Source organism: Leptosomus discolor, chromosome 2 (genome assembly GCF_034619465.1).
Source record: "Leptosomus discolor isolate bLepDis1 chromosome 2, bLepDis1.hap2, whole genome shotgun sequence".
Classification (NCBI taxonomy): domain Eukaryota; kingdom Metazoa; phylum Chordata; class Aves; order Leptosomiformes; family Leptosomidae; genus Leptosomus; species Leptosomus discolor.
The window spans coordinates 125,931,235-125,946,899 of NC_141392.1; the positions used below are offsets into that span (position 1 = coordinate 125,931,235).

A 15,665-nucleotide genomic window follows, 5' to 3' on the forward strand; every position below is an offset into this window, starting at 1 on the left:
ATGAGATAAAGCGCTGTGAGGTGATGCCCAAAGTAGCTCTGAATGAGTAAGTTCAGATATTGGTGGCATTATTACTGCCCTGACATAGTAGTCTATGTAATACTACATATATATCAAAATCTCAGCTTGTTTAAAGCTTGCTCTAGGATCTTTCTCCAGCATTTCATGGTTTATGTGGATGTAACTCACACTGTCCATTCACAGGCAGGGAGAAGACCGGTTAGGAAAGAAATTACTTAGAAAGAAAGGTCTTTACACTGCTACTCATGTCATATCGTTGTCAGCTGCTCTGACAAGCATGGCGGTGCCAAGAGATGATGTTTGGCCCTAAGTGGGCACAAGCATCTCGTGCAAGGTGACTGTGTGATGGGTATAACAGCAGAACATGAGTAGGGAGAAAACATTCAGAATGAGTCTTATCAGACTTGGGGAGTTTATTGATGCGGTTTTCTCAGTGGAAACAAAGGGTTTATTCCAACTCCTGTGTGCTGATTGAGAAGAAATGCGGGAAGTTGCCCCAAACAAGCTGAAATCTTTCTGCTTGGCCTTTGATTTTGTGGAATATTTCACCCTGTACTGGAGATCAGCTAACACTTAGGCTCTGAGCATGTCATGAAGACTTTGAGTGGTTTAAATGGTTTAATGAAAGGTTTAAATGGAGCATAAACTGTGCTGAAGAATTGTACTAGTTTAAGGACACAGGGGAAGTCTCTAGCTGCGAGCTTGGATGCTTGAAACCCCAGTGTTTTCAACTTACTGGGCATTCACAGGTGAGCTGGTACTGGAAGTACCTGTCTGAACTGGATCAGCTCTGGATGCTGAAATGCCTGCGTTTTGGCTGGTACATCAACTTCTCTCCAACCCCCTTTGAGCAAGGAATCTGGAAGAAACATTATATTGAGATGGTGAAAGAGCTGCAGGTCACGAGACCAAAGGTATGTACCAACCACCTCTAGAGATGTTCGGGGCCAGTGGGAAAACTGGGCTGGTCGGGTTCCGAACTGCTTTGCCTCTTTACCTTTCCGTAATCTCCCACTAGTAAAATGGAAGATACATCCTTTTAAAATAGACTCTAAACTCACGTGTTGCCATGCGCTCTACTTTCCCATCGTCCATCCCTGGTAGGGGGGAAGTGAAAATCTCACTGGTTAGGAGAAGCAATCACCAAGGCCTCACTCTGCTATGTCTCGAGGGTGTTCTGGAGCAATCTGCTAGATTTCCCTCTCCAGCACTCAAGGCTGCTCCCCTCTCTTTTTCCCCAGCTTATAGAGCATATGATAGCTCGCCTCCATCTGACAGGCAGAGCTGGGATACCCACCATCACCCCCACTGACATTTCAGAGTCAGTTTACGTGGTGGAAAGGAAAAAAGCACCTGTTGTGCCCGTTCTAGCCCTTGGTGTTGCCTCTTTCTCTCTTCTTCAAAGGCAGCAGGGCCATTTTGGGGAGGTGGAGCATTACTCAGTAGCCAGTGCTTTCTCCTGAGATTCACTGATGCCATACTTGGTTTCCAGGGCTGTGAGGGTGGGATTCTTCTGCCCTGAATTCAAAACTCTGCCCTCTAATTTTAACCAAACTCCCCCACAGACTTTCTCTGTAGTCAACAGAGCAAAGCCAATGCATCTCAAAAGCAGCTCAGCTCATCTTAATACAGATTTTGGGACATGGTTGATGACATGCACTAGCGGGGTGCCTATTTCTGTCCACACAGTGACCACAATGGAGCCTGGAGAGACTAATTTTGAGTTAATACCCAATTCTTAGAAATCTAAAGTTAAATAGATCGCACTTTTGTTATAAGCTAAAATTTATTTTCTTCTTTTCTTCTCTCTTATTAGACTCCTTCAAAGGATGAGTTTGTAGTTATTGATGTGCAACCGGTAAGAAGCAATGTCCCAGAGGCAAAACTTTCTGTGCCAGGCAGGAGGACAAACAAGGCGAAAAAAGAGCTCCCGCCGTGGCGTTCATCAGACAGGCATCCTACAGACACCATCCGATTCAACTACCTCGACAACTACGATCCCATCGAGCAGGCTAGGCAGGCGTAAGAGCTTGGTCTCTTCCCTTTTGCCTTTTCTACCACAGAGCGTATGTCTGTGTCCTTTGGAAGCTCACTCTGCCTGTGCTCCAAGCTGCCTGGAAGCCTTCTAATTCAGCAACCTGCTTGCAAACCCACTTTGCTGTTCCGTTGGGTTTTCTTGGTCCAGTTGTAGTTGCAGCTGCACTACTTTGTGTCCTGTCAGCGCAGAGCATGGGCACAGCTTGGTTAGTGGCTGCCTGTAAAATAGGCTGTAACTCCTGGGGGTGTTTCAGGGCTGTAACGGGAAGAATCAGGACAAGCGTTTTAATAGTACTGATTACCTAATTTTTTACACTGCCCAACAGAGACTGCCTAGATCCATCAGTTCTTGGGCTCCTAGGATTATCTGGTCAGCAGCTGGCAAAAGAAAGGCATTTCTGCCCCGAAGTATAGTTTTACAAGTCGACTTGTGTTAGGACTGCCCCATGTTTTCCTTTGACACATCTGGCACCAGATATTTTCAGAACCTTAGATCTGTGGTCAAATTTCTGTGCATTAACAAGCATCAGCACGAGCAATAGCAAGGAGGCTGCGGTAGTGTGTGCAGTGTTTGGCCTATTTATCATTTAAGTGGCTGTTTAGGATGACCTCTCCTTGTTCATGGGCTCACAGCAGTTACCTCAACTCAGCTGATGAGCAGTAACTTGTGGAACTGGTAATACTATCGTTAATCTGAGCCTGGTGAACAGGTGATGGGTTAGCTTGACCATTGCCTAGCTCCTGGGCGAGTCCCTGTGAAAAGGACCGCACAGACTCTCACCCAACCGAATGGGCAGAGAGGAGGAGATTCCTCTTCGCTGTGCCAACAAAAACCTTGGGAACCAATTGAGCCACAATGAGAGTATCCAGACTGTACTTTTAAGTAAATAAGGGATAGAGCTGAGATTAGCCCTGTGCACAGGAACAATCAACCCAGGAATTACCCCAGCCGAGTGATTACTTGGCTAAGCAGCCGTGCGCTCACGTAGGCTCTTTCTCAATGTGATTAACTTTGCCGGACCCACCACTCCTCCGGGGTGTTCCACAAAGTTCCCAGTGTCTGAGCAAAAGCCTTTTATGAATCATTTTTTAATCCGCGTCCCCTAGTCCTAGGAGACCGCGCTACTTCAAAGAGCTTCCCAGTTTCCACCTCACCCTCTTTCTGCGGTACGTTTCCAAACGCTAGCACCATTTTGGGTAGCGTTCTTTGAGGCTTTTAACTAAATATTTTGACAAAATGCCTCTTGTTGCAAAGGGATGTCCTGCTATTATTTTTCAGCTGTGCTAAATGGTTCTGTGTAGTGGCTCCCAAAGGTTTCTGTGAAGTTTAGGGTTCCCTTATGCTGGCCATCACCCAGGGCCAAAGGTGGGACAAGCGTTGTTTGAAGACATTAAAAGTCGCTTGTTCCAGCATTGAGCTGTAGGTGCAGCTGACAACCGGATGCACACGATGCCGAGCTGCTAATGATACAGTAAACACACCGACTGCTTTCTTCTCCTAAGTGAGATTTAAGCCTCTATCCATTTGTGCAATGGAGACTATTTTAATGCCGAGTGTTCTAGCAAATCTGGCATTTATCCGTAATTATAGAGGATTATTGCAAGGAGAGAAATGAATTCTGTAAGATTTGCCTGTTTATCAAGGCTCTCCCTTTAATATCACTTAAGCTGAAAGTAATTGCTGGTGTGTAGTCTCATCTGTAACGATTATTCAGCAGCATAGGTGTGCTGTTTCAGGTGCTGACCCAGCTTCCCACTCACATGCTGATCTTCCGGCGCTGCTTTTCCGTGGGTGCATTGCTGGCCGAGTCCCCTACTGCAGCCCCTTCCCAGAAGTCCTCCCACTAAGGCTCCATATTGCGTCCTCTGCTTCTAGGCGGCTGCCTTGGGTGCGGGTCTTCAGCACTTCACCTGGCTCCCTACCTGCAGCAGGAGCAGTGAGACACCAGCTTGGACGCTCGACCGTTCCTCAAGGGCAGGCTTTCGGGGGAGGTGGCCACTAATGGGTGGCTTGGGTGGGGAGGTGGCTTATCAACGGTGGCACAATGGCAAAGCGGCCAGAGTGCCCCTCTGTGATGCCAAGCATTGTTTTGGATGGCTGATGAAGGCCACGCTCAGCCAGCTGTGAGTGTCTCGTCTAGTTGAGCTACAAGTCTCATAGGAATGCTATGCAAGGTGATCTACCTCCTTGCAGCCTACAGGCTCAGGCAGACCCTGCCTGACCAGTGTAAAGGGTTGTAAAGCAGAACAGAGAACCATGATAAAAATCTCTGACCCCCCAGGCTGCGTTAGGTATAGTTATTCTTCGGATTAAATGAATTCTTGGAGCTCAAGGGCATAACAACTACTCTTCATGTAAAACGAATGTCAGAAGTAATGAAATCTATGTAAAGTGAGATTCCTAAAACAATAGGAGTGATTTCCCCAAATCCAGAGCTTTGCAAAGGCAGTCTGGGAGAGGAAATGGGTTTTGATGCTGTCTGACTGCATAGAGAGAGGAACGAGTCTTTTCTTGAGGTCATGACCATGTGTGAGAAGACGCAGCAGATCTTGCCGAAAAGCAGCAGGAAGCCAAAGCGATGGCTGAGGGAGAAGGACTAGAGAGAGCACTTGTAGGCCAGCAGGTTGACTGGAAAGCTGGGAGCCAACAAACCATTCTTTCCGTTTGAGCTCTGCTGTGCTGAGGAAAACCGGACTTGTAGAAAATTCTTTGTGAATAAACCAGATTACATCAAAGAAATACCTGACGCCATCATCAAAGCAATGTGTGAGACTAGTCACTGGCTACTTCTTCGAATCAAAGTTAATCTAAATTTTGCAGAATTTAAGAAGTAACAAAAAAAAAAAAAAAAAAAGCTTTTCCTAGCTCTTGGACCTGGTTAAAACCTCCTCTGAGCTGGACCTGCCTCTACACTTGCGTTCTGGTCCCAAGAGAGGTGACAACTCTCCTGCTCATCATATCAGGGTGTCCACGCTGCAGCTGAAATACTGTCATTTAAATGGCAGAGCTGTCATCTGTTTCTGTGTTGGCCTTTTGAGAGGAGTCATTAGCTACATGCTCCCTCCCAACTGCGCTGCTGTGAATTCAGAGCAGAGAATTTAGCCTTGTTTAGCCAAAAAGAGTGAAACATGGGAAGCGTAACAGGCTACAGTCAATTCTCAGCTATGCAGGGGAGCGGAGATGAAGGGAGTCCTAAAAGAGGTAACATAACACATATACTTTGGGCTATAAGGCTATAATTGGGTATTTACCTTTGAAAAACAAATAAATAGATCTCTATAGAGCTGCACAGTGCCAGTGCTTCATGTTGCTGGGGAGAAGAACCATAGCCCTGTGCAACAGCTGGGTAGTGCCCAAAAAATGGCAGAATGGTCTTTATTCGCAATGTGGGTGATAATTGAGACGTGACTGTTTTCTTTCGCTGATGGATTTTTTCGGCTGCTTGCTCACAAAGGCACGAGCTTGCGCTATAAAAACTAAATGGCACCCAAGAGCCTCAGTGACAAACATCACTGCAGCATGAAGGAGACGGGACAGAGATCCCCGAGTATGCTCACCGAGAAGTTATTTGGTTTAGATGAGGTAGCGTGGGAAAAGCTTCGCAGTCACTGAGCGGTGAAATTAAGAATAGCAACGATCAGATGCATAGCCGAGGGAGTGGTGAGGCGATAGAGAAGAGATACAGCCAGGGGTTGAATTACAAATTGCCTGCAAGGGGTTATCAAAACCCCTCGGCAGAATGATAGCTGGGTTTTCAAACTTTCGGTGTTGCTGCGTGTACGTGCGCCATTTATCACGCGGATGATGCCTGGTCGGTCTGGTTTCTTTTCTGCCTAAATTGTCCAGGTAGTTTTTTGTTTACACACAAACCAAACAGAGCCCAGAGAGGATGGATTTGTCTCTTTGGGCACTGAGCAATACGGCAAAGGTGAAGGGAAAGATTTTTATCTGAAGCGTGGAAGCAAGTTAGCAAATTTTCTCCGGGACTCTGATCTGCCTCGAAAGGACCAGGAGGGGCATTTCTTTCAGACCATGCGTGTGCAGTTCTGCTGGAAGGCATCTGGTGTTTGTGCTGCTCGGTGCCAATAAATCAAACGATTCGCCTCCCACTTTATCAAGAATAATGAATTCCGATTCCAGCCTAGCGCTGGACCCCCGCCAAGATTGTGTCCTTCTGCCTCAAGAAAGAGCCCTGCTACTCCTCATGACAGCAGCTCAGCCAAAATGCAAGCTCCTTCCCCCGCCTCCCGCCCCTGCTGCAACCAGCTCCGGCTTCTGGAAGCCAGCACTAATTCAGTTAGATAATTTATGGGCATCGGGCGGCTCTAAAAAACAGTTGCATATTGTACTGGAGTGTTTACCCAATGAGAAAATAATTACTTTCAGTAATTGTTCTGTCAGCAGCCTGGGCCCAGTTTCTGACAAAAAGGGGCTCGCTTGCGTGAGAAGGGCATGGTGTTTCGCTGTCCTTCCGAATCCAAACGCTTGTCTCTTGCTTTTCATCCTTCTGAATAGCCAGCCCAGTAGCCTCTGCCTGATAGGGAATTAAAAATGTTCCTTAAGGGACAAGAGAACGGGGTGAGAAACACCGAGTTCAGCACTGGGAGTGAGAGACCTGCCGTCCTCATCTCGGCTCTGATGCCCTTTTCCTTTGCAGCCTGGAGAAGCTCATCCTCCCTGCTCACATTTTCCTGACCTTGCAGTGAGATCATGGTGGTGACCTGCTGCAGGGGGATGCTCTGACACCATGAGCACAGACACTACAGTACAGCTGTAGAGGTTAATCTCTTAATTTACGACCACAGGGGCAGGTCTGCACTCTGTCTAAAGGTCATGGAATCATTTAAGTTGGAAAAGACCCTGAAGGTCATCGAGTCCAACCATAAACCCAACGCTGCCCAGTCCACCAAGATGACCACTCCATTCCCCATAATAATGTTTAGGATTGAATTATCTCTCTTGACTGTTAGTGAAGTGTTTATAAGCAGATTGCAGTTTTCCTCAATTTGCTATTTGAAATAACGTCTGATTTGTCTTTATAGCTCTTGATCTGCAGCTGGTCTGGGCCGAGCGAATACCAGATACGTGCTGGCGTTGGCTGCTTTTGAGGACGTGCCTGTTGCGCCACGTGTCTCTGATCCTTTATAGGATAAATGTTGCTTTTAGAGTCTGTTTCCAGCCTTTACCTTCACGATGTTGCATTCATACTGTGCTTTTCAGCGTGCCTTCCAGGAGCCCAGAGAGGCTGGTGACAGAGCTGGGAGACACTCAGCGAGCACACAGAGCTGCTGCTTTAAATTCACTAATTCCGTGTTGCAGGATTTGAACGTGGAAAGGGAACGAACACCTTCAGAGCACGTGTTCATGAACCTACCTGAGTGCTTAACAAAAACCTCCACATAGTATGGATTTTACTCCTGATATCGAAGAAACATGACAACTGGCCACATTCCAGTGTACTTCACTTATTTTTCACACTCTGGAATATTCCTGTTCTGCCAGTTGTATTGACTTTAATTTATATACATCTACAAGAAGAAGTATTTGGCTATAAAAACAGTGAACAACTAACTTGTTGGAGGGGCAGTCCCCAAGCCTTATTTCTGTCATAAGTTACACGGACTTCACTGAAAACTCTTAAATTGATGTAGCTAAACTTGCCTTGCTGTGAATGCCCCTAAGCTGCTGTAACATGTTATGTGGATTTAGCTTAAATCAGTAAGTCTCAAGCCAAGGACATGTGTTTGAGTGCTATAAACTTATCATAACCTAAAACCCAGCAAGTTACCAACCTCCTCTGAGCCACGGTACCTGGTTGTGCGCTCTTGGTCTGCTCCAGGTCCAAGATAAAAGATGTTATCTTCAACCACGTCTTTTCGGGTAGCAATATCATACGGGATTTTCTTTTTCTCAACCCCAGGGAACCAACTCCACAGCGCTTCTTAATACTATTCTGTTCTACTCTGCAGGAGAAAAAAAGGAGGAGGGGAGACCCCAGACCTTAGCCGGCAGGCAGCTGAGGAAAGAAAGAGAGCAGGTCGTGGATCTAATAAGCTCCAGAAGGCAAAATCACTGGCAAGTATCACTGGCTTGTAATTATATCAACTGGGGCCCGGTGGCAGGTACACCCAGAAACATTTTAAGCTCAGAGCTTTTACATAACTTAAGTAACTGTGAAGCTTTGGTCCTGCTATGAGCTGCCAGGCACATGTGCTGCCTGTGCCCGAGGGAGATCCCTGGGCAGAAGGAGGACACAAAGCACCCCACGTCTGGCTGCTCCGGGGGGGATCTCTCATCGCAGCCTGGACATAGACCATCTGCCTGCGGTGGGAAAAGGACAGGGACCGTCTGTGTGTAGACAGTGACCTTGTTATCTGCTCCTCCCTCGCTTTGCTTACTGCACAGCACCCCGACAGTCCCTTTCCATGTGTTACAAAGCACTGGATCAATTCTCTTACGACGCTTGCATCTCTTCCCAAAGCTTCTCTGCCGTGCTCACAACTTTTGATCCTTGCAGTTTGATGTTAGTTTATGCTCTGTTCATTGTACTGAGCCTGAGCAAGCAGCCCCAAGGTCTTAATACTGAGGATTCATTGTGCTCATCGCTGGTAAAATAGGGCATCCTCACATGAAAGGAGTCTAGGGAAGTCAGGCTTCCAGAAAGCACCATGGGTCTAAGCTTTTGTAGATAGGGCAACAAATAACTGCCAGAAGAAGGACGTGCTCACAAGCGTATCGGGGGGTTTTGCAGACCTGGAAGCGTGTTTCCTAAGCGACAGAAGCCAGGGAACGCATGTGAGTTGAGCTAAAGAAGGTTTACATAAAAGAGAGGCATTGTCTCCCGAGATTGAGAGGCGTTCTCCTGACCCAAATACAGCCTGTTTGCAAGGAAATAGATTCAGTCAGTGTTAGAGGACAGAAAATATAATTAAAGTTATTCAGGCTGTGTCTCACAATTTCCATTCTCCAACGGCTTCCTCTGTAGCCCTTAGATCAGAGCGCCCTTACACGGTTTCATTCCACCACAGCTTCCCGTTTCAAACTTAAAGCTGTTTTCTTGCCAGTCCAGAAATGAAAGGAACTTAGTTCAGAGTAAAAAGGGGTGAATTGGATTTTCTTTCCCCAGATTTTAGGTTAAGTTCTTCGAAGTTACTTAACCTGCAGCCCCCAGTCAGGAAGGCACAAGCACCTCGTCTGACTCCCACCATGAGGTCCAAACCCTCCTGCACAACGTCAGCAACTGCAGCAGAGCAGGGCTGAACCGTGCGTATGTGTGTCACCTTCTGTTGGCTGCTTACAGCTGAAAAGGGACATTATTTTTCCTGGAGCAAATCCTCACCAGAAAGCAGTTATCTGACACAAAATGCTCCTAGACGGATGCCTGGGGGAGCACGCAGAGTTAGCGGGTGCCGAATTCTCACCCCACAAAAAGCCCTGGGAAGGGTCTTAAAGCCAACTGCCTGCTGCCAAGGCCTGACAGGTCCCCCATCCTCCCTCGGTCCCTCCTAGGCAGTTAGGGCAGCCTAACGCAGGGCGAAGTGGCCTGAAACCCACGGGGTTACACCTTGGTGACGTCAGCCTTTGTGCTGCACAGTCTCGGTTACACTGGCTTCTGTTTGTGTTGAAAACCCGCGGTGGCCTGTGTCGCTGGGTCACTCTTTCCTAGACCTTTGCGTTGAAAATAGGCTTGTATTTTTCTGGAGTTGAGAGTTGTCCAAATTTCAGTAGAAGAGCCTCGTTTCTTATTCTCTGATACATAAGCCTGCTGTTACACTGGCCATTAATGACTACAAGGCTACATGACAATAAAGGTTAGGTTATGGTAGGCTGATGCATAGAAAAAGAATATCTATATATAACATGCTAAGAATAATCCAAAATTAATTTCCATTTATTATTAAGGTAGCATTAGGAAGCCTTGTTGAAGTGAAGACCTGTGAAAGGACTCTTATTTAATCAAGTACAAATAAAGAGGCTTAATGCTCAAATCTTTTAGTAAAGCCTTAGAAGAAGAACAGACGATGATGAAAGAAATAAGTGCCCCAAGCAAGCAAACATCAAGTCAAATTAAAATGAAGCTCTTAAATAGATCAATGATCCAAGTGCAGAAAGCAGGTGAGAATAAAGTCTCTTACAGACAACAATGAAGATGTGGAAGGGGCTATTATATGGAGCTCCAAGCTCAGGAGGCTGAGCAACAGCTCACCAAAATAGAAGAAACACATAATTAAGGTGATGACCCGAGCCCTGGAATTACATCCACTGGCTCCACATTTGCACGCGGTGAATCAGTTCTCTCCCTAGTAAACCTGTGAGGTTTTGGAGTTTACTAGTAATCATGGAAACAGTAGCATAAAATATGACCAGGCTCACACTTCATTTAGAATAAATTAAAGTAAATTAGCTCAATTACAGTAAATAGTAAATTACAATAAATTAAGTTAATTAGGTCTCTGAATGGAGGGCCATACTCTTTCTTATAAATGCTCACGCAACCCCCGTGTCCCTACGGTGGGGAGGGGACACCTGCTCTGGCTTTATCCAGGGAAATGCCTTGCTCTGAGGGTATGTGTAGTTTCAGTGTTGACCATCTCTTTGCTGGATCAAGGCTTTGTGGCTTGTCTCCACCACCTGGATGCTCACGTTGCCTTCAGCAGCTGCTGTCCCACCATTAGGTAAAGAAAAGTGATGAATGCAACAGGTTCGGTGACTTCTCCAAGCTTTGGAAGCCAGATGGCTGTTTGGGCCACTGTATCACACCCCCTGGTCACTCTGACGTGGCACTGCGCTGCCCTGCTCTGATTTCTCAGCTCTGGCCCCTACAGGTCCCTTCGCAGGCGTCACCGCTGCCACATCAGTGTCCTTTACACAAGTCCTTGCGGGATTTCCAGTGAGGAGTCTCCTGCAGCTTCTCACCAAATCAGGCAGCCTCACGCCCCAGAGACTTTATCAGGAAGGTAATACTTGATTGCTGCTTTTGACGGCTCCGCAAATGACTGCGATGTCAGCAGTTAGGGGCTGGTTTTGCCTTTCGGGCTGTCTGCTCGTTTCTGTTCGAGAGGCTGCTCCACCCTCACAGCTGTTCCCGAATTACTGACTTATTTTTAGTACTTACTAAATAACGTCTTTTGGCCGGGATCAGTCGTTCTTGCCTCGCTGCCTATACCCTAAGGTAAGACGATTGCAGCATTTGAAGCCAGGAATATATTTTCCTATGACATATTGACAGGGAATTGATGTTTTGAGTATGAATCACGTTCACGTACGGCGTGGGTACAGCCCATGTGAAGATCCAGGGCTCTCAGCACCGAGACACCGTCCTGTCCAGTGTGTATTTATATCCTGCAAGCCTTATTTTGAATTTTATTTATTCATACAGGAAGCCCTGTTGAACTTCATAGGACTATTCCTAAGAGTGAAAATAACTCAGTATAATATTTGCATATTCAAATTCAGCTTATATATATCACTCTAATTTTAAAGGCATAGCCTGGCTTTAATTAATAGTCTGTGCCTACGAGCTCTAAAATTGAACCACCACCACCACAGGAGCTGAAAAGCAAGGAACAGTCAGATCTGTGCTGCAACTACCCCTGCTTCCGTGGTACTGGGCTTTTTTTGACAAAAAACCTGTAGCTGCTTTTACCGCACCATCTCTGTCGCACTTCAAGGGCTGCTGAGATCCCGGAGCCCTTTCGGCAGTTGTGTAATCACTGGCCTTTCCTTCGGTTGATATTCAGCAGTTGCTGGATTGCTTCTTTATAACTGGACAATCCCCATATATCTGCCACTGCTGCCAATTCAAATAATGGAAAGGGGAAACAGGCAGGCAGGAATTGCAGAAGAGCATTGACTTTTCTGCACAGCCATTTTACTCCAGACACTAATTTCACGTCAGACTGTCTGCCCGTGTTGCTTTTGAATGAGTTGCTATGTAAATGTTTGGGTTTGTTAATGTTTGTTCACTGTTCTTACCAAATAATTTGCATCAGTCGAAAAAACCCGAAGCTGTGGGTCTGCAGAACCCGTGCTTTTTGAATATTTGGGATCCTTCTCAAGGAGTAAACAATCACTGTGTTTTTAAGTTGGGTCTTTTTTGCCAAATTTTTATACTTTTTAGTAAAACGCTCGTTGAACAGTATGCTAAAATAAACTGCATCCTTTACACTGCGAGACTTCAAACAGCAAGCAGGACTGGGATCAGTCCCAGCCGTATGCAGGGGGGAGAACTGGTGCATTAACATGTGAATTGATGTGGAGAATCAATTAACGTGGGTTTGGCTTTCCTAGCATCAGTTTCTAATTGGGTCCTTTTGTCCTTAAGGTAAACTTACACCCGGGCACAGGTCACTGCCAATAATGCAGATTCTGCTTGGATCATTTGGGAATATAATTCAGGGATATCATTTAGGAATATAATTTATAGAATGTGTATAGAATCCATACAGAATTTATGAAAGTTCTCAATGGACATTTTCAGACGGGATGATATGATACTTACTGCCTTCTCTTCCTAGCTGTCACTTTCTGCAGATCTTGAGTCGGTTCCAAAACCACCAGTTCGTCCCAGCTGGGCCACTCCCCAGTCAAATGGGCACCTGCCCTCCAAAGCAGCAGCAAAGACCCTGGCCCAGAACTCCCAGTGGAACGCTGGGATACGACCAGCACCTGTTCGAGCTCCAGTGCCAAAGCCACGTGGAAGAGGAAAGAAAGACTTCACAAGGACAAACACCGGGTCCCCACGTTAGTATGCTGCCGTGTCCCATGTGGGGGCTACTGTAGAGATTGCCAATATCCAAATTTAGCACACGGAGGGAAGGAGATGGCGCTGGCAGTATATTTCTGTAGGTGGAGGAGAAGGCAGTCGTTCTGGATGGTGGGCATCCAGATGACAGTGATTCGCTGCGTCAAAAGAGAACATATGGCCAGAGACGTCACATCTAGCACTTGCCAGATCCACCTGTCTGTCACGACTGTCATCTTGGGATTGAACCCTGGCATGGGCTTCCCGTGGGTTTAACTCACTAATGCTCAGCGGCAGAGCAAGAGATCTTAGATCAGAAGTGACAGTGGGCTCAGTCCAGAGTCCATGGACTCTGGCAAGTCCTGGATAGATGCCAGCAGGAACTGGAATGGTTGGGTTGGAATCGGAGCATTCAGCAAACGACAGGGCAAAGTAACTCCAGGGAGACAACAGCTGAGAAAGCAGCTGATCTGCAAATGCCTTCCAAAAATAAGGAGGCAGACTGACACCATCAAACCCAATTTTATGCCGTTTCTATCTCGGGTTGGCTTGGGCAGCTATTCATGATGACCTCGACGCTTGATATGGCCAGCACCTCCTGAAGGTCCTCAGCGTCTGCAGCTTGCTGGGGAAGTCTTTTGGTCTCTTTCGGAAGCGCTCCACATTTGGGCAGCTGTTGGTGAAAGTCCTGTCAGTTCACAAGTGGGTTATCAACGTAAGGATCGCAGCCTGTGACCCCTCATGATTTTTTACTGGTGCAAGAAGGGTAGTGGGTAAAGAACCTGGAGTGAACAAAGGAGAAGAGGCTTCTGATGTGATACTGTTAGAATTTTCAAAGAGATCACAGGGGTAGAGTGAGGGGAGCTCCTACAGCACAGTGACTATCCAGTAATTATCTAGAAGGGAAATAACGGAGCACGTGGAGACCTCCAGCATCCCTTTGGATCTCCCTACCATCTAGCGTTTTTAGCAGGTCCATAGGCTGACCCCCATGAGGAGGACCCACAGCGCAAATGAGTGATCAGAAATCCTTCTGTGGGAGATGAAAGAAATGATCTAAACATAGACAAAGGATGATACATAGGGGAAAGAGGCCCAAGGAAAACACATGGGGACTTCTTCATGTGGGAAGCAGTACAGAAATGCATTCTGGCCATAAAAGCCAAGGGAGAAAAGCATCAGTATCAGGCTAGAGGGTTACAGTCCCTCATACTTCAGTTTAGTTTAGGTTTAGATTGAACAGGGGGAAAAATGTCTTTGCTGAAAGGGTGGTCACACATTGGAACAGGCTGCCCAGGGAAGTGGTGGAGTCACCATCCCCAAAGTGGTTTAAAAAACATGTAGATGAGCCTCTTCAGGACATGGTTTAGTGGGCATGGTGGGGTTGGGTTGATGGTTGGACTTGATGACCTTAGAGGTCTTTTCCAACCTAATGATTCTACGATTCTACACTTCTGAGGCAATACGAGGTTTCTATAAAATAAGGCCCTGATCCTGAGGTTGCATTTCCTCAACAGAGTCTTAGGAAGGTTGTACGTTGGACTGGGGCCAAGTCACGGAGAGTTCAGCGTAGGCTCTGGGCCTTGGCTTCCTTGTTGGTTGTTCCAGTCAATCAAGGGAATTCCGCTGGTCTGGCAGCAGTGCTGTGGCCTCCCAGGAATGTAGCACTCAGCTCCGATTGCTGCCGTCTGGGAGGCACTGGAGATGGGAAGAAAGTGTTTCAATCTCTTATCTTCTGTGAACCAACCTGCAACTGCAGTTGAGATGCGGTTTAGCGTTGTCAAAGAGGATGTAGGGGATGGAGCAAGGGGAGCTCCTGCAGGGAAGTGGCCACCCCGTGATTATTCCATATGGGTGGAGGGCGATGGTGCACGCAGGGACGCGCAGTGTCCTGTCTGAGCTCTGCTGCAGTCACTGCGTTCTGCTTGATAACTAACTTGAAAACTGTGCATGAGGAAAGGGTTAGGGTTAGGGGGGGAGCAAGCTACCTAGAAACACCACGGCTGTAGTATAACAACTACCAACGTAAATTATCCCTGGGGGATTGCATTTGGATCAGGGGCAATTGGCAAGGCAAAACCATGTATTTTTTTGTATGAGAGACAAATTCTATCTTAATTCCTTCAGTGACCTCTCCTGGACCTTTGTGATCTCTGCGAGGCTTTTCTCAACGTAAACTTACCAACTTGAGGTAGTGGTCCAGCGGGGCTTTACCAGGGCATGTTTGCAGATTGTCAGAAAGTGGGCAGGAAAAGTAAAGATGTTTTGATTGATGATTATTTTCTCTATAATGAGATGATGAATGGAAACTGTCTTTCCATTCAATCCAGATTTGTAAAGGTATTTGAGGCATTAAATGCCACCAAAATCCCAAGGATTGGCTGAGTACCTAAATATGTTTAGAATCTGAATTCTCTGACTAAATTAACCTGATTCTTACATTATTTCTCTTTCGTCTAGCATCTCCACTGTTTGAGGCTCAGCCCTGGCACCTTCCTCCATCTAACCAAGGATCTGACACAGAGTAAGGGAGGATCATCCCAGCAGAACAGAAACTTATCTGCCTGGCACTGTGGAAACAACAGCAACGTTACCCGAGTCGCACGCTGTGCTCAGTGAAGAACAGCTGCTTTTGAGTCCTTCAGAAGGACCCAGCTTAATTTTTTTTTTTTTCAACTGTTGCTAGAAAACACTTTCTTCCTTGACCTCACCACACAGTGCAAAGAAATGGGCATGGAGGTCCTGTGTCTAGTCTCACTGAGGCTGGCCAAAAGAAATTTTAACTGCCTTGCAGCCAGTTTAGATAGAAAGGTGTTGGAACAACAGCTTTGTACTTTTTTTTTTTGGAAGTACCATACTTGG

The 15,665-nt window shown here is 46.6% G+C and overlaps 1 protein-coding gene across 1 annotated transcript in view; it reads left to right on the forward strand.

Moving 5' to 3' along the window:
* FBXO16 (F-box protein 16) overlaps positions 1-15,331 on the forward strand; it is a 30,106-nt gene extending 14,775 nt beyond the window's left edge. The window contains exons 4-8 of the mRNA XM_009952947.2: positions 771-935; positions 1,838-2,043; positions 8,029-8,134; positions 12,577-12,802; positions 15,264-15,331. Of these exons, the coding sequence (XP_009951249.1) occupies positions 771-935; positions 1,838-2,043; positions 8,029-8,134; positions 12,577-12,802; positions 15,264-15,331 (771 nt within the window). The remainder of the gene's footprint in view (positions 1-770; positions 936-1,837; positions 2,044-8,028; positions 8,135-12,576; positions 12,803-15,263) is intronic.
* Positions 15,332-15,665: the final 334 nt, after the last annotated feature.